The sequence below is a fragment of the Podarcis cretensis genome, assembly GCF_951804945.1.
Source record: "Podarcis cretensis genome assembly, chromosome: 7".
NCBI classification, from domain to species: Eukaryota; Metazoa; Chordata; class Lepidosauria; order Squamata; family Lacertidae; genus Podarcis; species Podarcis cretensis.
Window position 1 is genome coordinate 65,466,379 of NC_137176.1, and position 23,769 is coordinate 65,490,147.

The following is a 23,769-nucleotide window of genomic DNA, read 5'->3' on the forward strand; positions in this document are numbered from 1 at the left end:
TACATATTTAATCTTTTTAGGGTTAAAGAGCCCAGATATGGTCATTATGAGCTTTCCCTTAAGCTGGGGAAAGTATTGCTGCACATTTAGATAATAAATAAAAGAGTCCCTGTTGGAACCTTTTTCATGTAGCATTTGGGCCTCTGTTGTAAACTTGGATTATGTTTTAGATCTAAGCCATTATCCAAATCAATAACACATTACTTTGTCAGGTTTTGCTGCTAGCAAGTACTTCTGCCCCCCACCTTTTTTGTTGGTATGTGGCCAGACTGTAGAATCTACACCCTCCTCAGTTTAAGTGGCATCTTTCGTGGGTTTGCTTTACATCTAACATTTTAACTTTCTTCGTTTTGGAAGGTAACAGTGATGTTCCTCATAGGCCTTAGGGAGACAGTGTGTGGAAGTGTGCATGTCATTTCCATACAGTCAATTTCTATATGAATTAGGAGTGTGGTGCATTGAAAAGTATGGTGTGAACAGAAAGGGAAAGCTTGAAAATGTGCCAGTATTTGATTTGCTTCTTTTATATCTTACATTTTATTTTAATGTATTAGAATTTGAATTCCATAGAATTCTGTTCCTAAGTGTTCTTTGCAGACATGCCAAGGACCACCTGAATGAAACTCATGGACCACTGCCGGTCCCTGGACCATAGTTTGGGAACCGCTATACTAAAGGGAATAGCAGACCTGCTGGAAGGAAGAACCTCTGGGAATCTATTGCCTAAACTTTAGATCAGAATGCTGGGTAAGAGGCATAATGCAGAGAATATAAGTTGGTGTAACTAGCCAGTCAATTACCTGAAAAGAGCCTGGGGGAAAGTGTGGCATTTAAGCTAGCTTTGATGGAAGATAGTGCATAGGAAACTGAAATGCTGGAATCATGTATGAATTAAGTGTTTAATACACATACACTCAAATGTTCTGTACAAATGATACTTACTAGATTGGCTAATATGCACAGCTCATGTTTGCTCTGGAAAAAGAAAAGAGATGAAAACATATATGGTGGTAATATATTTTACTGGGCCAAAGTATGATTATGTAAGAATTTGAAAGCTTTGATTCCCGTGGAATACTTATAGTGCAATCCAACTCATGTCTACTCATTTTGAGTTCAGTAGGTCTTGCAGCCCACATCAGGTAAAAGAAGCTACTTCTCAGCTATGGGAAGAGAACTATTAATTTAGTTGTGCATAAATTTAGAGGGCAGAATTCACCCTGAAGTCCTCCTGTGGAGGTTCCACAGACATGAATAGAGGCTTGTGCATTCATTTCCAAAATGCTTCTCTATGCAAACTTCCTGTATGCTTACAGCACAACCCTATACTCAGAAGTAAGCTCTTTTGAGTGCAGTAGGACTTAGTCAGGTAAATGGATATAAGACTGCAGCCTTAGTCACTAGAGATAAGCAGAGGGCTCATTGCAAATAATGGAAATGTGTATGGAAGTATATATGATTTTGTATAGGCTTTTCTTGCCCATTGTCTTATTTATCTAATCCTCCCTGCCAATACCACCATCTCCTCTATACCTTGAGACCCTACACCTCTGCATTTCAGAGTGACCCTGTTCATGTATGGAACAGGGTCCAACCGGTAGCATTTCTGTAAATACTACCTTGGAGGTTCTGAACTTTGCCTTATCAAGCAACTCCATTTTTTCTTTCAGGACCTCAATAATGTCTGTTGTGGTGTTGTGGGTGTGAACATATACCACACTCACTGACTCCTACCCTACTTTTCTTATCAGGCTGTTCCCACAGCACATTATGTCCATATTCATTGAACACTAGACAGGCAAGTCACCATACCATCAGTTCACTCATAACACATCCATCTCTCTATGTTCCTTATGATTGCATCTCTCTTACCAGAATCCCCATTGGCTATGCTGGAGGACAATACCATCTGGAGAGCCACAAGTTCCCCTCAAGGAAGCTGTTTCAGTATGAAACCCTCCTGCCTCAAAACCTTCATTCTACATAACAACAAAGGAGCAACAATCATAGGGCTTCAAATGGCTTCTCTACACACCTCTCTTCATCTCTCACTCTCTTTGGGCAAGCCAACTTATGTGAATGAGTTTGATCCCTAAAATAGAAACTCATTTCACAGAGCACCCAGCCACAACTTCTGCCTAGTAGGCAGACAGCCACCATGTGAGTGCAAAATGCTGGATAGCCCCCAAGGCCCTAACAATCTAGCTTCATAATTATGATGGTCTTTAAAGATCTCTAAAATATGGGCTTGTTAGGCTGGTTTTTAGGCTTACCCTACTGGGGAATGGGGCTTTTAAAGGCTTTTTTATGCTTAGTTCATTTTTTAAGGCTTATCCTACTGGAGAATGGGACTTCAGTTCTTCAGAACCTTTGCCTTGTTGTCAGACTCTCCCAAAGTGCCTGTGGATAATTTATTTGGCTCTATATTATCCTTCCTGCCCAACCTGCTTCATATGATTTGTGAGAGGCTACCATGCTACTCCCAGTCCCTTCATGGAAAGGTATATGTAATAAATTAAACATAGAATTCCTTATAGCTCATTTGAAGCCTTCAAAAAAATTTTAACCAGAGACTTCCCTACTCGTTCAGTGCTCTCTGCACCAGCTCTGATCAATGATACATTTGTTCATGAGAATCTTAGCTTTCGTGATCTTATATCCTAAAACAATAAGATATTGTAACTTCTGTTCATCTGCTCAAACAAAGCAAACACTAGCTTCAGATGTAAAATAGAAAACAACAGGGAGAATTGGATTGGCTATTTATTTGTCATCTGAAGCAAAGAAAAAAACATCAAGGAAGTTCTTTCAGGGCATTCTAAGATTTCTAGAATGGTGTGCGAATTTTTGTCCCAATGCAGCGCTAGAAAATGTGCCACAGAGGCTGACTCCAGAACAAAAGAAGCTTTCCTGGTAAGGTAGAACCACAATGCTAGCTTCTCAGCAGAGGGTTCACTGCCATTTACTGGACAGGAGAGGGATTGGTAAGTGGCAGTGACCCCACTGCCAAGAAGCTAGTGTTGTGGCTCCATTCCAATGGGTAAGCCATTTCTGCTCCAGAGGATGGAGTAAGGTCGAGCATTTGCCAGAGTGCCAAATGAGATGTAGTGGGCCCACTGCCCTAACAGTGCTGCTATTTCCCTTTAGCACAGTCTATTCAAGGAGATTAGATGCAGACTAAGAGCATTCTCAGTTCATACATCCTGCCCCTTACAGGTTAGGAGACCCCATTGGGGGTGGGGAGACCAAGAGCTCATAAAATCCTGGAGCCCAGCAGTCCAGCCAACAGATGCACAAAATATATAGACTTGCCTTTGGGATGTTAGTTATCTAATGCTGCCTTGCAAAGCAAGCAATGAAAAGTTTGTTGTGTTGGGGGGAGAAAACAGGAAACCTAAGTTGATAGAAGGAGTTCTGAAATGACATTGGAGCTGGAGCCATCTTTTCATATTTAAATTCTGCCAGCAAAAGGAGCAGAGGTGAGCCAGCAGGGGAAAGTTTACAGCCAGATGGGTTTCCCAGGTTTTATGAAACCATTCTCCAAATTATACACAAGACTGATGTTAAAAACATATGAGGAGAGAATTTCGAGCTCTGAGGGTTATAAAACTTTAAAGAGGAATATTTCTTATATGCCAAAAACATTAAAGTTAACCTAGAATCTACTGTGCATAAGGTCAGATGGAAATCTAGTCACGAATGTGACAGGGCGCTACAAGCATGACTAGAGTACCTTTGTAAATTAGTCCTAGTGCCTCCATTTACACTTATCATAATTGTACCTTTGCAACTTCTCACTGACATGAAGCCTTGGTAGGCAGTTTACAGCAGCAGCAAGGCATTTCCAAATCATTATAATAGCATGCAGCGGTAATAATTTAGCTCATAAAACTGCAGATTAATAGAGCAAGTTTTTCCCCCTGATTAGAAATCTCTCGTTACCCTCGCTTAAAAACATACTAAACATTTAAATGTCAGCTAGTGGGGAATGATTTGCTTAGCTTCTTGGTTGTGAACTGTTTCTTTAGCAAGAGGTACATATTTGATACATGCACCAGAAATTGGTACATAAACTGAGCCCCAGTACAATGGCTATTTGAGCTCACTGGGTCTCAGGTACAGGTACCAAGCTGCTATTACTGCCATTGAAGTGAATGAAGAATCCCATATATAGTGGAAGCTTATGTCTGCATAGCAATGCAGACTGTTCTTTGAATTAAGACAGGCTTCACCAACCTGGAAGGGAGTTGTAATCCAAAGCATCTGGAAGGCACCAGGTTGATGAAGAATGAAGACAGTACAGTAAAATGGCAGTATATTTTGTTTTCCTGATCTCAGAATCAGATCTGCACCAAGCAACTTCCAATGAACGACCAAACCTCCTGAAATGCATTGTGCTTAATATTAGTTACATTGGCCCTGCCACCCATTTTGAATTAGTAACATAATTCATTCAGCCATATCTTTATAGTTTGCTTCCTTGAATATAAATCCAAGCTGATCACATATGTAGGTGTATTTATATAGTAGAGAGAGAGAATGATTGTAGAGAGATTGCAGAGTTCAGCTCCCACCAGTTCCTCATTTCAGAGGAACCTAAACTGAGGTGCAAATCATGCTTACTAATAGCAGGCCGTCTCAGAAGTTCAGAGAGGGCTTGGCCATGTCCAACTTTTCAGATCCCTAGCTATAATAAAAATCACAAATGACAACAGAGGAAAACAGAAAAAAGTACCACTTCAAATAAATGTTAATTTGTTTTTGTTTTTTAATTTAACAAAGACTTTTCTAGCTGATAGTGCATGTGCCACATTTTGGTCTGATGTTCATAAAAAATAACTGGCAAAATATATCAAACACTAAAAAATTCAGACATGTCAACATTTGAAGCCCCTTTTGAGCATGAGGCCTGGACCGAATGATGGCCCCCACCTCATACACACTCCCAGAATTGGCACTGACCAATAGGAAAGTCAGGTGCTGAGTTATGATGGCTATGCATGTTATTGAGAAACAAGAAGGAGGTATTGGCATGCTCTGAGGGTTTGCAAAAGTAGGCAAATATTTGGGGGAAATTCCTAAATTCCACCATCAGGACTGAGCCTGCTTAGTGGCCTCAGCATGTTCTGTATCTAAGGGAGAGAAAACCAAGATGAGGTGGAATGAAATGGAGCACTCTGAATGAATACAAAGCGGGCAGGAGCAGGAGCTGTCTACACTGTAATATTTTGTTGCAGGTCCTCCCACTTGTCTATATTATTGGCTAACATGCCATCCTATACATGCAATCCTATGAATGCTTGTTTGGGTTTAATTCTCCTTGGAGCATCCTTGCAGGCAAGCATTCATAGGATTGGGCTGCCTGAGTCTCTTTCCACAGCCAGGGGAAAAGCTTAAAATGTCATTACTGCATATTTATGAGTCAGGCCTAATACTGTTAGAACTGCCACTAATGTGTGAATAATGGTTGACAGTTTCCAAAGTATACTAGTCAAACACAATTTAGATCAGATGTTTAACATGGTTTTATGGCTCACCTCATATTCTATCACTGCAAAATTAGGCAGTGAGATTTTTACTAGATCTCCAACTATTTCAGCAGTACCTGTCGTAACACTTTGAGTCAAATGCAGTTACATAATATTGCCCTGATAATGCATGCTGGGCTTTGTAAACCTTGTTCAAAGCTATTTGAATACATTACATTTGTTACAATAAAAAAGTTTAGTAACTATTAATATATATTTTCAACATGTGTAAGTTATATTGGCAAAAATGCTTATAAAATATGTCTGTTAGAATAAATGCAAACTAAAATGCTGGCAAATTTCCAGATGGGCTTAAAAAAATTAAACTAGGTTTTACTCAGAGGGTAAATGCATTGAAATGAATGGAGCTAAATTAGTATTTTTATTAAATTCAGTGGGTCTATTGAAATTAGGATTAGCATTGGATACAACCCAAGTTTGGGAAAATAAAATTGGCAGATTTGCCCTGAATGAGTGACTGGGCCAAAGTCATTCAATAAGCTTTAAGTCCTTATTGTATAACAGCTTTCAATATTTCTTTAATATGTGTATGAATGATTTCCTACATCCCATACTGAAACGGAAGGCAAATACATTTTTATTTATCAAAAGTATTTTGTTTAGCCATGAAAATGCCTGATTTGGGTTCATCTAACTTGTATCATGAGAGATATGTTACAATCCCTTTGAGCTTGTATTATAGTGATTGTAATGTTTGTTAATAATAATGTTGTTTTTATTGTGAGACAGTTTGAGTTCAACATCATTGTTGGAAAAGCAGAAAACAAATACCAAATCAAATCAAACCATGAAAATATTGTTGTGCATGGAACTTATGTGCCTAAAATTCAAGGTCATATTTAGGAAAAACAACCTTGCCTTGTTAATGTTATATTACTATCTGTTCCCCATTTGATACTATCTGCACTCCACATCATTTAGTGTCCTTGAGCTCTGCTCTTATCCCTTCCATGTTGGTGTCATCCCTGACATTGATTGGAAAAGGATGTTTTGCATATTGCAAATAATGCTGAAAAAGAGGTGACAAACTTATCTCATTCCTTTGTCTATAGTGTTTCCCCACTACCTTACAGTGTAGGCCTTTTTAGTTACAGGATATTGTGTTAATGTTTCAGCATTATAGTCTCCTTTGGGGGTTTCACCCTAACACAATTCTTCATGAAAGCAATAGTCCAGGCTAAACCATTTCCAATAAATAAAATATTGGACAGAGGCAAGAGAATTTCAAGAACTTGATATACGCAAGCTTTGTCTCAACAGTGATGTGTGACTATGCTAGGACCTGCAATTTTCTCTACCGTTACCATGGTGTGGAATTGTGCCTTCATTTATTCATATCTTATTTTATATATGGCTGGTTAGCTGTTCCACTCCTTTGTTGACAGCCCTACTAAGTGTGGTTCCTAGTCAAAAGATAAAATGCCAAAAGGTTATGATGGCAAAATGCATTGCTATATTTCAGGGAAGAGAAAATTACTTACCTGTAATTGTTGCTTGGTTTTTTTTAAAAAAAATAGCAGGCTAGGAAGGCATTACTAAGTGCTTTTCCTGCAAAATTTGCAATCTGATGACACGGTGTCAAATGAAACAACACAATGGGCATTTTTTTGCCAAGCATTTGTCTTCTCTGCTTAACCCACATAATCTTTTAAATGCTAGCAGGTGAAAAATGGACTTGTCTGGACTCACAGGGGAGTTGCAAAGTAGAAATGACCACAAGGGATTAAGAAATTGTTTAGGATGCGCAAGCCATGCTTGTGTTTTCTACTATGAACTTTCATGCTCACTAGGACCTACCAGTGCTGTTGACTATGTGATTCTATGTGTCAGAGGGTATTACATGTATTTGCACACTTTTCCATTTATAACACATACCAGCCTCCCTTTATTTCACAAGAGACAACTTTTGGAAGTGTTTCTGTGTTTGAAACCTGGTTCCCAAAGCCTGGAGAAATTTCATTGAAATAGTTTGAAATCTCCTTTGGCCAGGCCAGTTTTTGCCTTCGTCCAGCTGTCTGTCAAAGAGGAAAGTGTGTCTGTTATCCAAAGTTAGTCATAATCAGAGCAAACCTGTTGAAATCAATGGGCATGACTAGCTTAGGTAATGTACAATAGTTTTAGTGGGTCTACCTTAGACTGGACACACAAGAGGTTCAGTTTAAAGACCAGCATCCTCAAACATCTGTCAAAGGCCCCATGACCCAGAAGCACCCATAAGAGATCAGAGCTCCCTGCTACCCTTCTTCACTGGTGACATGATCTGCTAGATGGGGAGGCAAGTGGCAACAGCAAGGGTCAGCATTCACTGCTTGCTCACCTGCCCCTTTCTTCCGAAAGCTGAGCCATTGACTGGTGCTCCTGATCACTACCAATGTTTTGCATGGTTGCTCATCCACCAGCTCTCTGGGTCAAGTAACAAACAAGTGGAGCTACCTTCACAGGTAATAGTTGCAAGAGCGCACTACAGAAGTGGTCCTATTGAAAATATCTTGCGGGAGGACTTCTCAGAAAACCCAAAGTGCTGGTACTGATAAACATCACCAAATTGAGACTTTGGGAGTTGCAGAGCAGGGCTGAATATTCCTGTTTTTGTGGAACTGTTCATCTACTGCAAAAGTATGGTGGATTTTTAGGACCTCTGGAGGGGTCCTTGTTGAAGTTACACCCTTTTACAATAATAAAAAAAATTGATTTGCTGCCACTTCAAGCAGCTGTGAAGCAGGCCACCTGTGCTCCTTCTTAAAGCTGAAGAGAATAGCCCAGTGAGGATGACACGGGATGTAGTGTCATTCTGATGGGAATTGTTGAAAAGAAGATGGCAGCCCCCATTAGTCAAGGAAAAAAAATATATCCTTGTATCAGCACAGTTGTGATAAGTCACGCTTCCAAAATTTCGCTGTATACACATCATGCATTTGAAGCGCATCATTCCCCAAAGAATCCTGGGAACTATAGTTAACCCTTCACAGAGCTACAATTCCCAGCACTCTTAATAGTTCTCAGGATTTTTTGGGTGGGTGGGGGGGCGTGCTTTAGATGTTCTTTAAATGCATGGTGTATATGCAGTCAACAAGGAAACTGTATGCATACAGAAACAGTAGAAATTCCACACTGGATTAACCAAAAAGCTATCTAGGTCAGAATTGTATCTCAAGCAGGTTGCAGCCAGATGCAGAGCTTTATTTATTGCAACATTTTTATGCCCCCACCTTTCAGCTCCAAAGTCTTGCAACCATCAATTTTAAAACAGCACAAAGAATCATGTCCCCCTCTCCCTCCAAAAATATTTAAAACAACAGCAATGAAGTAGCTAGCTGTCTCTTGTAATTTGTTGCAATGTCTTGCCATCGGGTGGGGTGGGGGGACGTTTTCACTATGCTGAGCAGAGGGCACAGGGCATAGATTCCGTATTTCATCCTCCAGTATTTACTGATATACTCCTTCCAGAAATATGTATTGCAGATGGTCTGTTCCAAGAGCATAAGGGAAGCATATTATTATAGCTCACTTGATTCTGGTGTTGGTTTGTCTCAAGCTAGACCCTCTAAGGCTGCTGCCTGGTCTTTGAAGTGCTGCATAGTTGAACTTCCCTATAAGCAATTCCATTTCTTGCCATTTCACAGCCTTTCAGTCTATAGTCAGTGAGCAGCAGTTTAGCCTATGGCCTTCAGAGACTCCAGGGATGGACAGCACACACTCAGGGTACACATCCTATAATTGAAAAGCACTGCGGTGTTTCAAGGGCTTATCATTAAGGACGGCAAAAGTTGCCTTATTGGCAGCTGGGAACAGTACAAGCTGTTCCTCCGAATTCCTTGGGAAATGTCCAGTGTAGAGCCCTAAATACTATAATTTGGAGCATTAAATTGCTACATCTTACCTCTTGCTCATTTTGGTATTACTGCAGTTATTCTGCTTTGAGCTGCCTCTGTTAGCTGAGCTGGCAGAATTCTGCTGAAAAGTTGGTTCTACCCTCTGAAAACTCTTCAGCCAGGACATCCATGGAAACCTTGACAGGGGTGAGGCAGTAGGTGGGCGGTGGGCATTGGCAATATATGTGCCAAGAAAGCATTGCAAGAGGGATAAAAATGGACTAAATAAAGTCAGAATGGTGTGATGGCATTGCTTCCAAACAGTCCCACTGTGTCTATGAACACCAGAAGATATTGCTGGATCAGGGCAGTGGTCTGCCAATATTATTCTCACAGCAGTCCACCAGATGCCAATGGGAATCCCACAAGCAGGACCCCAGGGCAACAGTTCTCCCCATTGTGTCTCCCAGCAACTAGCATGTAGACATCTAAACCAATGAGCTTCTTGGGCTTGCCCCTCAGAAGGTCAGCGATTCGAATCCCCGTGATGGGGTGAGCTCCCATTGCTCTGTCCCAGCTCCTGCCAACCTAGTAGTCACCTTCGACTGGACTTAACTGTCCAGGAGTCCTTTACTTTCTCTCTTTTGCCTTTTACCTTATTTAGAGGAATACTGCCTCTGTAGTAAGTTGCCTCCAGTACACATATTGAAATTGTAAAACTGTCTCTTTGGAACAATTTATTTGCAATTTGTAATTTGTGTGACTTTTTGCCAGACAAAACAAGCCTTGGCAGTGAGCGCTCTCTTTCCCTCTCTCTAACAGCAACTTTGGGGAGAGTCCTTTTAAAGAAAGGGCTGGGGCTGCAAAGGGAGTGGGTGATGCGTAACGCTCTTCCAGCCACCAAATACCCCCTCTGTAGGGTCTGTGATCAGGAAGCAGTTTGGATGGAGCAGTTTGCCATCAGTGACTAGATTATTTATCCATATTCAGTGGTGGTGGCTGATGGGACTGGTAGGTGCCAGTCGTAGGTGGAGCCAGGTGGAGGCCGGCTGCGGACAGACTGAAATTGATGGGGCAGTGCGCCATTTGCTTCCACTGCCTCTATCCCATTCCTATCTTGCCCTCTCCTGCCTTCCAGTAGCAGCTTTAAAGGCACCTAACTGCCCCAACCCCCTGCTTCCATGCATTAATTTTTTTCTTCCTGCAGCCACAGTTTCTTTGTGATCTTCCAGGCTTAATCCATGTGGTTAGACCGCCCCCCCCCATCACTATGACAGTATATCATTACAGTTAAAACTAGTCAAAACAAAATAAAAAAATTCCTTCCAGTAGCACCTTAAAGACCAACTAAGTTAGTTCTTGGTATGAGCTTTCGTGTGCATGCACACTTCTTCAGATGCATGCAGACGAAAGCTCATACCAAGAACTAACTTAGTTGGTCTTTAAGGTGCTACTGGAAGGAATTTTTTTATTTTGTTTTGACTATGGCAGACCAACACGGCTACCTATCTGTAGTTAAAACTAGATCATTAATAGATTGGCTGGTCTGCTTAATGGAATAAATCACTGGGCCACTGTGGCAGCCCCTGTTTGTGCTATAACTCTGAGAAGGGGCAGGGAAGATGAGGTATAAGGCTGTGTCTTGACCGTGGCAGCAGCTGTGCTTCTCAGAAAGCAGTAACAGCACTGCAGAGCATAGCAGGGGTGGAGTGAAACCTCTTGTCATACTTACTTTCTGCCTCAGCCCAGGATGTGCCTCAATTCCCATTCTACTAGGAATGCACAAATCTGTCCATTTTGGGTTCTCTCCATTTCTATTTTTTCTTATCTTAAGTTCCACATTGGTTTATGATTTATTTCCAAGTTCCTGTGACAATAGTAGAAGCCTAGAACACGTAGAAAGTTGACATGTATTTTAATCTGGTTTTTAATTTATATATTGCGATTTTAAAAGATACTTTAACTGTTTTTATTGATAATGCTATTGTTTTATTCTTTTTGTAAACTGCTTTGAGATTAATTTATTTTCACAATAAAGCAGCATATAGATTTTATGAAATTAATCAGATTTAAGTGCAAATTTCTCCCAATATGCACATTTTTGTATGCAGTTTTGCACAATGTAACATTTTTGCAAAGCAATGTTTTTGTGCTGTTTTCACTAATATATGCATTTTCATGCACATGTTACCCTAGTAGATGCTAATTTTTACACATTGCTTGGCTGGACAACGCAGTGCGAAATTCAGAGAAGTGTGAATTTCAAAAGATGGCTGCGTTTCAGTTTGTATGTTGCTTCAACTAGTATGAATTTTGTAGGTTCACCTTTAAATGTGAACTAAATTATTATTATTATTATTATTATTATTATTATTAGTGGACTATGCTACCACTCAGTGGATTATTATGAGTGGACTATGCTACCACTCAGTGGATTTGTAACTGGCTGACTGACCGAACCCAAAGGGTGCTCATGAGGGGTTCCTCTTCATCCTGGAGAAGAGTGACTAGTGGGGTGCCACAGGGTTCTGTCTTGGGCCCGGTCTTATTCAACATCTTTATCAACAACTTGGATGATGGACTCAAGGGCATCCTGATCAAATTTGCAGATGATACCAAACTGGGAGGGGTGGCTAACACCCCAGAGATCAGGATCATACTTCAAAACGACCTTGACAGATTAGAGAACTGGGCCAAAACAAACAAGATGAATTTTAACAGGGAGAAATGTAAAGTATTGCACTTGGGCAAAAAAAATGAGAGGCACAAATACAAGATGGGTGACACCTGGCTTGAGAGCAGTACATGTGAAAAGGATCTAGGAGTCTTGGTTGACCACAAACTTGACATGAGCCAACAGTGTGACGCGGCAGCTAAAAAAGCTAATGCAATTCTGGGCTGCATCAATAGGAGTATTGCATCTAGATCAAGGGAAGTAACAGTGCCACTGTATTCTGCTCTGGTCAGACCTCACCTGGAGTGCTGTGTCCAGTTCTGGGCACCACAGTTCAAGAAGGACACGGACAAACTGGAATTTGTCCAGAGGAGGGCAACCAAAATGGTCAAAGGCCTGGAAACGATGCCTTATGAGGAACGGCTAAGGGAGCTGGGCATGTTTAGCCTGGAGAAGAGGAGGTTAAGGGGTGATATGATAGCCATGTTCAAATATATAAAAGGATGTCACATAGAGGAGGGAGGAAGGTTGTTTTCTGCTGCTCCAGAGAAGCGAACACGGAGCAATGGTTCCAAACTACAAGAAAAAAGATTCCACCTAAACATTAGGAAGAACTTCCTGACAGTAAGAGCTGTTCGACAATGGAATTTGCTGCCAAGGAGTGTGGTGGAGTCTCCTTCTTTGGAGGTCTTTAAGCAGAGGCTTGACAACCATATGTCAGGAGTGCTTTGATGGTGTTTCCTGCTTGGCAGGGGTTTGACTCGATGGCCCTTGTGGTCTCTTCCAACTCTATGATTGTATTATTATTACATTATATATATCCCCACCCACCCCATCCCTAACTCATAGCATACCTGAATAGGTTAATCCAAATGAATTTGTGAACCACAGCACCTATACCCTACCCACTAGCACACCACCTTGGGCTTCTCACAGCCTTTTTAAAAGTTCACAAGTTCAGACATCTGTACCTGATGAAATTCTCCCTTCTAGGCAACTGATGGATGGCAACATATGCAAAACTGGTGATATTCTCTCTTCCATGTAACTCTGTTTTTGCAGCCCTATTCGAAGGTCTTCAGAAGAACATGAGATTGTACATAAGACAATGAAAATAATTACTGGCATTAGTGATCAACTTTCTGATGCAGAGCTGAAGCAGCTTAGTAAAATTGTCACAAGGGAATACTGGTTGAAAGGAAGCACAGGTAGGATAAACACAGCCACATACTGTAAATCTTTTAAAAGTCTGCTATCCAAACAGCTTGCTCCTTTGAAGGTTGAGCTGGGTGTACATTTTATTTATATCAGTAAGTTTTTAGTATTGTGATTTCAGAGCTGTTTTTCTGTGAACAGCAATTATAGGAAGAGCCCCTGACTTTTACTTCAGACTTCTAGATATGCCAGGTTCCTTTAGCCTAATGTTCTCTTGTAACATTGACTTAAATGTCTGCAGCAGTCTTTAAGTCCTCCTTCCTCCCCCAAATCTGAAGAGAATTGTCATTATTCTATGAGAAGGATGCATGTAAAAAACTGCTTACGCATGTGAAAAACAGCTTAAAGGAAAGTTCAGATATCATATATATTCCTTTGTGATTAGATTCTGCAATTTTCTTTTACTTATGAGGTAATCTCTATTCCTCCCATTATTAAAACCCTTTTCCCCCATATAAATTAACCACCTTTCTCCCTTCCTTCAGATTCCACTCCAAAACCTTCCTTTTCTATGTGGCCTTTAATATATGCTCTTAACCCTCATTCCCAACTGTATGTGAGTATAGGCATTCACTCCTGATTCCTCTCTTCCTCCCTTAGTCTGTCCCTTTCTCCCTTTTCTTCTATCTTTGATCTTGTAAGCTCATGGGAGGCAGGGACCGGTCTGTTTCTTATGGAACTCTGTAAGGCACCGTGTACACTGATGACATGGCAAGATCAACGACGAAAACATTCCTCCTCACTGAGGTACCATCACATGATATGCCACTGATGATTTTGAGTCCTGTTATAAAGCTCATCTTTCAGATTTTGGGCCCCCTCCAGAAATGCTTTTCATTGTGCATTCATGTTGATTTGTGCTGTTGGAGCAATCATACATGATTCAAATTTCAATACTGTTTGCTCCTGCAAAAGATTTGGGGCAGTCACATGGCAGTCCTGAGGGGCCCTTTGTTATTATCAGAACTATGACATTTTGCTTCTGTAGATAAAGGAAGATGGTGGAGCATGACCAAGTGCAGAGTCTTGACTTTAGAAGCTGAAATATATAGACAGGGATAGCTGCATCAGGATTCGTTTGGCACCTTCTTGTCCCACAGCTGTTCCCCCACACTTTGTGGTCCTCCTTCTCCTCCTCTTTCTCTTGTTGCCTTCTCATCTGTCCTCTGCAAGGAAGTCAGCAAGGAAAAGAAGCAATAACCTCATATACATTTTCTCTCTCTCTTGGAGGTGGTGCTCATTGGGTCCAGAGGAGGCGGCACATGAATGGTCAGAGGCAGGAGGAGGAGGTGGGCCCTCTGAGGGAAGGGAGGCCCGTGAAAGCAACTTTGTAATGTACTCATTTAAACAATTTATATATTGCTTATCTGCAATTATTTCTAAGCCGTTTACAAAGCTATAATATTTTTTAAAAAGTTAAAATCAGTTCAAACTATAAAATCAAACTTTGATTAGTATGCCTGCAAGAATTTTTTTAAGTCTTCAGTAGTGTGATGGCTTGCGAACGCTCTTTGAAATAAGTACCTCTGCTCACTCAGAGATATATACAGTTCTTTATTTTACATATGTACAAGCAGTGCCCCCTTCATGGATCACTGCCTTGCTGTGGCAAAGGGGCTTGAAGAACTCAGAGAAGCTATGAGCTATGCCGTGCAGGGCCACCCAAGATGGACAAGTCATAGTGGAGAGTTTTGACCAAACGTGATCCACCTGGAGCAGGAACCGGCAAGCCACTCCAGTATCCTTGCCAAGAAAACCCCATGGACAAAGACAACAGGCATATAAAAGTTATGACGCTGGAAGATGAGCCCCTCAGGTCGGAAGGCATCCAACATGCTACTGGGGAAGAGCGGAGGACAAGTACAAGTAGATCCAGAGCTGATGAAGGGGCTGGGCCAAAGCCGAAAGGACGCTCGGTTGCGGATATGCCTGGAAGTGAAAGGAAAGTCCAATGCTGTAAAGAAAAATATTGCATAGGAACCTGGAATGTAAGAACCATGAACCTGGGTAAGTTGGATGTGGTCAAAAGTGAGATGGCAAGAATAAATATTGACATCCTGGGCATCAGTGAACTAAAATGGATGGGAATGGGCGAATTCAGTTCGGATGACCATCATATCTACTACTGTGGGCAAGAAACCCGCAAAAGAAATGGAGTGGCCATCATAGTCAACAAAAGAGTGGCAAAAGCTGTACTGGGATGCAATCTCAAAAATGATAGAATGATCTCGATACGAATCCAAGGCAGACCTTTTAACATAACAGTAATCCAAGTTTATGCACCAACTACTGGTGCTGAAGAAACTGAAATTGACCAATTCTATGAAGACTTACAACACCTTATTGAAGTGACACCAAAGAAGGATATTCTTCTCATTATAGGCAATTGAAATGCTAAAGTAGGGAATCAAGAGATAAAAGGAACAACTGGTAAGTTTGGCCTTGGAGAGCAAAACGAAGCAGGGCAAAGGCTAATAGAGTTCTGTCAAGAGAACAAGCTGGTCATCACAAACACGCTTTTCCAACAACACAAGAGACGACTCTACACGTGGACATCACCAGATGGGCAGCATCCAAATCAGATTGATTATATTCTCTGCAGCCAAAGATGGAGAAGCTCTATACAGTCAGCAACAAGACCTGGAGCTGACTGTGGCTCAGATCATCAGCTTCTTATAGCAAAATTCAAGCTTAAACTGAAGAAAGTAGGGAAAACCACTGGGCCGGTAAGATACAATCTAAATCAAATCCCTTATGAATACACAGTGGAAGTGAGGAACAGGTTTAAGGATTTAGATTTGCTGGACAGAGTGCCTGAAGAACTATGGATGGAGGCTCGCAACATTATACAGGAGGCAGCAACGAAAACCATCCCAATGAAAAGGAAATGCAAGAAAGCAAAGTGGCTGTCCAATGAGGCCTTACAAATAGCGGGGGAAAGAAGGCAAGCAAAATGCGAGGGAGATAGAGAAAGATACAGGAAATTGAATGCAGATTTCCAAAAAATAGCAAGGAGAGACAAGAAGGCCTTCTTAAATGAGCAATGCAAAGAAATAGAGGAAAACAACAGAATGGGAAGAACCAGAGATCTGTTCAATAAAATTGGAGATATGAAAGGAACTGTGATGGTTCTAGGGGTTGCTCGTGTGTAAGCCGGTGCAAACACCTGGGTGTATTGCCTGAGTGAACCTTTTCTGTCCGGACAGCCACTCACCCGTGGCTGTCTCAATCGCTGGCAGAATCCATCAGTGGGCGTTTCTTAAACTTCTTCCAGCAAAGAAGCTCTTTGATGCCTAGTCTCCTCCTACTCTCTCTGCGCGAAAGCCTTCTGCGCAAGGAGGGCGTAGGCAGCGGAGGACCTCTACTCTCCCCGCTGGTCCCCAGCAAGGAGTCATGGGACCGCCTCGCCGCTTCCCCCATCTGCCCCCCTTCTCCACTGGTGCTATGCTGATTCTCTTCCCCAGAAGATGGGCTGCCTCTCCCAATCCCGGGACGCTCTCTGGAATCCCTCTGGATTTTGCTCTCTCCCTCCGGCACTGATGGCAGTTCCCTGACAGGAACATTTCGTTCAAAGATTACCATAATAAAGGACAAAAGTGGTAAGGACCTAACAGAAGCAGAAGACATCAAGAAGAGGTGGCAAGAATACACAGAGGAATTATACCAGAAAGATATGGATGTCTCGTACACCCCAGGTAGTGTGGTTGCTGACCTTGAGCCAGACATCCTGGAGAGTGAAGTCAAATGGGCCTTAGAAAGCACTGCAAATAACAAGGCCAGTGGAAGTGATGGTATTCCAGCTGAACTATTTAAAATTTTAAAAGATGATGCTGTTAAGGTGCTACACTCAATATGCCAGCAAGTTTGGAAAACTCAGCAGTGGCCAGAGGACTGGAGAAGATCAGTCTACATCCCAATCCCAAAGAAGGACAGTGCTAAAGAATGCTCCAACTACCGCACAATTGCACTCATTTCACATGCTAGCAAGGTTATGCTTAAAATTTTACAAGGCTCAAGCAGTATGTGGACCGAGAACTCCCAGAAGTGCAAGCTGGATTTAGAAGAGGCAGAGGAACCAGAGACCAAATTGCAAACATGCGCTGGATTATGGAGAAAGCTAGAGAGTTCCAGAAAGACATCTACTTCTGCTTTATTGACTATGCAAAAGCCTTTGACTGTGTCGACCACAGCAAACTATGGCAAGTTCTTAAAGAAATGGGAGTGCCTGATCACCTCATCTGTCTCCTGAGAAATCTCTATGTGGGACAAGAAGCTACAGTTAGAACTGGATATGGAACAACTGATTGGTTCAAAATTGGGAAAGGAGTATGACAAGGCTGTATTTTGTCTCCCTGTTTATTTAACTTATATGCAGAATTCATCATGCGAAAGGCTGGGCTGGATGAATCCCTAGCCGGAATTAAGATTGCTGGAAGAAATATCAACAACTTCAGATATGCAGATGACACAACCTTGATGGCAGAAAGTGAGGAGGAATTAAAGAACCTTTTATTGAGGGTGAAAGAGGAGAGCACAAAATATGGTCTGAAGCTCAACATCAAAAAAACGAAGATCATGGCCACTAGTCCCATCACCTCCTGGCAAATAGAAGGGGAAGAAATGGAAGCAGTGAGAGATTTTACTTTCTTGGGCTCCATGATCACTGCAGATGGTGACAGCAGCCACGAAATTAAGAGACGCCTGCTTCTTGGGAGGAAAGCAATGACAAACCTAGACAGCATCTTAAAAAGTAGAGACATCACCTTGCCAACAAAGGTCCGTATAGTATAGTTTTCCCAGTAGTGATGTATGGAAGTGAGAGCTGGACCATAAAGAAGGCTGATCGCCGAAGAATTGATGCTTTTGAATTCTGGTGCTGGAGGAGACTCTTGAGAGTCCCATGGACTGCAAGAAGATTAAACGTATCCAGATCGTGAAGCTGAGGCTCCAATACTTTGGCCACCTCATGAGAAGAGAAGACTCCCTGGAAAAGACCCTGATGTTGGGAAAGATGGAGGGCACAAGGAGAAGGGGACAGCAGAGGATGAGATGGTTGGATAGTGTCTTTGAAGCTAACAGCATGAGTCTGACCAAACTGCGGAAGGGAGTGGAAGACAGAAGTGCCTGGCCTGCTCTGGTCCATGGGGTCACGAAGAGTCGGACACGACTAAACGACTAAACAACAACAACAACAGGCAGTGTATTACAATCATGCATCTGAATCCTCCGGTTCAGATTCTGGGAGTGGCCTACGCTGGTTTCTTCTCCAACAAAAAAAGTTTCATGTGATGTGATGCCTCTCCCCCCTCCTCTTTAACTCTCTCCTCTCCTTGGCAGACGGTGCCACTATTGGTGCCAGAACTTCCTGTGCGGTGCTGGGGCTCTGCTTCAGCATCTGAGGGCCTTCCTGCCTCCTGGCTTTCCTCTCTTTCCTCCATTGCCACTTCCTGCTCTTCCCCGGCATTCACTGGCAGTACCATGACAAGTAGGCACCAAGAAGTTCCTTCCCTTTTCCACCAAACAGGCACCATGTAGGTGGAGTCTAAAGTCAGGTTTAAATTCAGCCAACTATGTCCACTTTTGTATTTATGTGCTTAAATTTATTCACATTGTGCAACTATTCAGCTTCTTCAATTTAATGCCAGTACTCCCAGCTCTTTTATAATCCTCCCCCAGCCTATCAAGGTCATTCAGAATTTTTCACCTCTCCTCTGTGGTCTCCTACAGTGTCACTGGAGTCTTGTACGCCATCCTTGTTAAGTTCAGGTGTTTATCATCCAGCAAGGATTACACAGCAATGCTTCCACTAGTATCATTTCAGTTTGAATCCACCAAAAAATGTTGATTCGTAATGGCTAAGATTGTGCTGATCCTTTACCTTTATCAGAAACAGGTCACCTAAAGGAAATATAGCAACTGAAGGACATGTTATTAATAGACTGAATTGTAAGCTAAGCAGACAAAGACTACATTAGCATAAATTAAGCTGAGATAATAAAAAGGACAATTTTAAGGTCAAAGCTTGTGCCTGATTTGATAGTGATGAATACTGGCATCTTTCTTGCATGGGTGTAAATTTGGAAAAATAAAATGACTCCATCCAAATCTCCTTTGGTATCTTGGCCACTGGGACAGTCCTGTTCTGTTGAATTAGGTGCTCTGTTGATTTAATATACTTTCAGTTAAAAACACAGTATGGCAATGCAGAAAGAGGTCTAAAATTGCTGAGCGCCAATGTGTGCATGAGATAAAAGCTAATCTTAATGACTCAGTCTGTCACATCGTGCCTTCAAAGAAAAAGCTGCTTTGCATCAATGTGCAATCTTTTCCAGTTCTTTGAACCTGGTTAAGCAATATTTTCAATCTCATCTGATTTGGCAAGCTAAAAATAAACACAAAATTGATTTTTGACTAAGTAAAAATGACTTGATAAAAATAATACACGCCAGACAAGTCTTTAATCTCCCGAGTACGTTGTACAGGCACAGCTTCAGGAAAGCCAAAACGCATGAACAATTGGGGCTGTGTTGTTGTAATAATGTTGTGTAATAAGGGTCTTCTCCCTAATTTGATACCTTTTTGAAATGTCGAGAGCAATAGTTTTCTGATTTGTTTTGCAATTGGCAGAAAGAAGGTCTTGCATACATTAAACCAAAGACACCTTGATGTCATGACAGGGAGTTCAAAACTGGCTCTATACCAGACCTCATTTCACAGATGGAAATCAGGAAAATGCTTTTCACACCCTTCCTCTCCCCCTATTACACATTGTTTCATGGATGCTGTGCTACAGTATATTTACTTAACTCTGCAGTTCTCCATTGCTCAAGAGAGGTTTATTCTTTATATTAAAGACATTATAGAAAAAACAGAATTGTCATACAGTCTGTTATCAGCCATTCAAATGAACCTTACAAACGTGAAATGGCAGGCTACTTGGTACAGCAGTGTTCACAGGTGTGCTTTTAAATGCACACATATTAGCGTCAATATATATTTGCCTCCCTTTCTTGAAAAGATTTCATTTTTACTGACTTTGGGACTAAAGGAAGTTGATCTCTGAAGAAGGACACCTCCTGCAACTTGCACTAATGCAATTTTAACAAGGTGTCCTCAAAGGGGAGAAAGCATGGGGAGTAATTTACTTCAAACATGTTCCATTTTTCTTGTAAGAAACTATAGTCAAACTATATGCTAAACCATCATACCAAAAAAAATATATTTGTATTTCACTGACTGCTCTCAGTTTTATTTTCTCCAAACCTCTCTAAAATACAAATATATAATGTGTTTGGCTTTTACTTTATGCAGAATTTTAAGGAAATTAAGAGTTCATCTACTATACAATTGAAGCAGTACCATGACACTTTAAACAGTCACAAATTTCCCCAGAGAAATCTGGGAACTGACGTTTTTTAAGGGTGCTGAGAGTTACTCAGAGACTCACGATTCCCCACCACTACTGCAATTCTCACAGTGGCTTAACAATAAATCCCTTTTCCTAAGGAATTCTGGGAACTGTAGCTTTGTAATGGGAATAGAGGACTTCTAACAACTCCCAGGGCCTGATTCAGCTGAAGAGTTGTGCTAGCGGGAGCCAGTGCAGCAAGTCTCAATGGGGCTCTCCCCCACACTCCCAAAATTAGCTCTGGGGGTCAGGAGAACCCCCACAACATTATGGGAGGGGAAGAGGGGAGATTGTTTTGTCTGGCAAGCAGAAATGCATCCACCAAATTCCTCCCTTAGAGGAATTCCTCCCTCATTAATAAGCTACACTTCCCAGGATTCTCTGGACTATGCGATGATCTATTTAAAGTGGTACAATACTGTTTACATGTACAGTGTAAATGGGGCCTAATATAATCAATAAATAATATTAGTAGTTTAAAATTTCATGCAAACATGCGCACGATCCTAAAAACCATTTATCTGTTTTGCAACAGCCTATCCTGCACTGTTTTTTTTAAATCAAGGGACATGTTTGTTTAAAGATAGCTTAGAAAAACACAAGTGTACTCTGATCTGCTATTAATACTTCACAGTGAACCTCACTGGTGCATGGCAGAGCAGATTGTGTGCTGCACGATGCCTTAGTATACATGTGTATGCATTTACAGTATATGTATGCATACTAGAGACAAGATGGATTCACCTGCCACTGAAAAGTCTAATTTCTAGGAAACTCTGGAGGCAGAGCTGAACCCAGAATAATGACAACTCTAGTGGCTCACAGCAACAGGATTTTAACAGGGCTACCTTAGAGGACAAAAAGTGGGAGGGGCAAAAGAAGGACATAGATTCAGCTGAAAGAGGTAATTTTTTAAAAAAGGAGCTGTCCATGGTAAACAGGGAGAGTTCAAACATAGATATGACTCCATGAACCTGAAAAAAAAAAAGACACGAGGCAAGTTGATAGAGATTCTGAGCCCCATATACATGACATCCCAATGAGGACTTCATGTCTTTTCCATTTAATCATTCACACCTGACAGACTATAGTTTTAAGATTCAAATATAACTTGAAGCTCAGTATGAGGAGAAGTTGAGTTGAAAAGGACACACAGTGCTCGGGTGTTGAATTGATGCCAATATACCTTCACACTTGCACGTGAATGAGCAAGGGATTCACCCAAGCCCACCCATCTTGTGGCCCTCCGGGCCCAACATAACCCACCAACCATGTATTGTAGTCTAACAGTCCAGACAGGAAGCCCTGAGAATCTGGCAGGCCATAGTATATGACAAGTACACTACAGTCAGCTTGGGTCACATGATGTGTCAGTTTAGGCTAGACCTTTCCATACTGTGGGTCATGTTGTTGTTTAGTTGCTTAGTCGTGTCCGACTCTTCGTGACCCCATGGACCAGAGCATGCCAGGCACTCCTGTCTTCCACTGCCTCCCGCAGTTTGGTCAAACTCATGCTGGTAGCTTCGAGAACACTATCCAACCATCTCGTCCTCTATCATCCCCTTCTCCTTGTGCCCTCCATCTTTCCCAACATTAGGGTCTTTTCCAGGGAGTCTTCTCTTCTCATGAGGTGGCCAAAGTATTGGAGCCTCAGCTTCACGATCTGTCCTTCCAGTGAGCACTCAGGGCTGATTTCCTTAAGAATGGATCGGTTTGATCTTCTTGCAGTCCATGGGACTCTCAAGAGTCTCCTCCAGCACCATAATTCAAAAGCATCAATTCTTTGGCAATCAGCCTTCTTTATGATCCAGCTGTCACTTCCACACATCACTACTGGGAAAACCATAGCTTTAACTATATGGACCTTATACGGACCTATACGGAGCTTTAACTATGACTGTGGGTCATATATATCCTTAATTTAGATCAGGAGTTGGGAATCTCAGGCCCTGGGCTGAATGTGGCCTTCAGGGTGTCTGTCTAGCACTCAGGGCTCTTTCCAGGCAGTGCCATCCTCTCCAACCACACTGCTTATCAACTTTGTTCTATGCCCCCCATCTGATTTTGCCTGGCAAGACTTAATCCTTGATATTTAGCTGGATGGAGGATGGATGAGAGAGAGAGTGTTTGTGTTTGTGTGTAAATCTCTGACTGTACAAACATAAGCATAATGGCTATTGCTCCTCCCTCTTTTGTCTCTGGCTACACCCAGCACTGGCATGCAGCCTCCTAAAGGTTGCCCATGGGGAAGCGTAGCTTTAGGGTTGAAAAAGGTTCCCCACTACTGATTTAGATGGCAGTGTCCCCAAATGATGCACATTTATGTTCTACATTTGGCAGCAGCAGCAGGAAGATGAGTTGTACAAAAATGTTCAAGTACGTTTGCTAAACTGCAAATGTGATGAGTTGTGTTTGTATCATGTTGTGGGTATGCCAGTTTGTTTGCTTTTCTATGCTAACCTGAGAATTTTTTTTTAAAAAAATTCAATTCTAGTGGATGCAAGCCAAGAGTTCTACACAGTACTCAGAGGCTCCTTTCGACCACTGACAAAGTATTACAAAAGAACAATTGCAGGCGATTTTGTTTCAGCTACTGCTGAGAGTGGTGGTTCAGCGAAAGAACCTCAATCAACATCCCAAACGTTGGTGAGTTATAACAGCAGCATTGCCAGTAAGCAAGTGAAAGCAGTGGCAACTGAGAAAGCCAGTTTGACACTCAGAATTTTCCTTCGTGGTGCACAATTGTTCAGAAATGGTAAATAAATGCAGAACATGTTAAAAAGTCTAAAATGCCTTTGTAGTTTACGAGCGGATTTTTAAAATGTATGTTTTAGCTTTCATACACATGTGTGACTCTGGTAAAATATGAGAACTGCTAGTCTTGGGTTTGTACCCAATGTAGCATTAAGTAATATTCTATCCATGCAAGGATTCATCCTTGCATAATGGGGGAAAATTCCCACTCCTCCCCTTGTGTACTCCTCAAACCTGTCCTGAGTTTCTCCCCAACCCTCTGAAGCAGTTTTTCTCTAAAAGGTAAAAAAGAATAAGAGAAGATTAGTTGAAGGAGCTGACAGCCACTGTAGTACTGTACTTACATTTGGGGTCATG

General features: G+C 41.7%; 1 protein-coding gene across 2 annotated transcripts in view; it reads left to right on the plus strand.

Annotated features, from left to right (window-relative positions):
• Nucleotides 1-23,769, plus strand: part of CNBD1 (cyclic nucleotide binding domain containing 1) — a 152,950-nt gene that overhangs the window by 66,629 nt on the left and 62,552 nt on the right. For both annotated transcript variants that reach the window (XR_013840516.1, XM_079983140.1), the window contains exons 5-6: nucleotides 13,098-13,243; nucleotides 23,153-23,304. Coding sequence is in view for 1 of the 2 variants with exons in the window: in XM_079983140.1 (XP_079839266.1) it covers nucleotides 13,098-13,243; nucleotides 23,153-23,304 (298 nt within the window). In the remaining variant the exon portion in view is untranslated. The remainder of the gene's footprint in view (nucleotides 1-13,097; nucleotides 13,244-23,152; nucleotides 23,305-23,769) is intronic.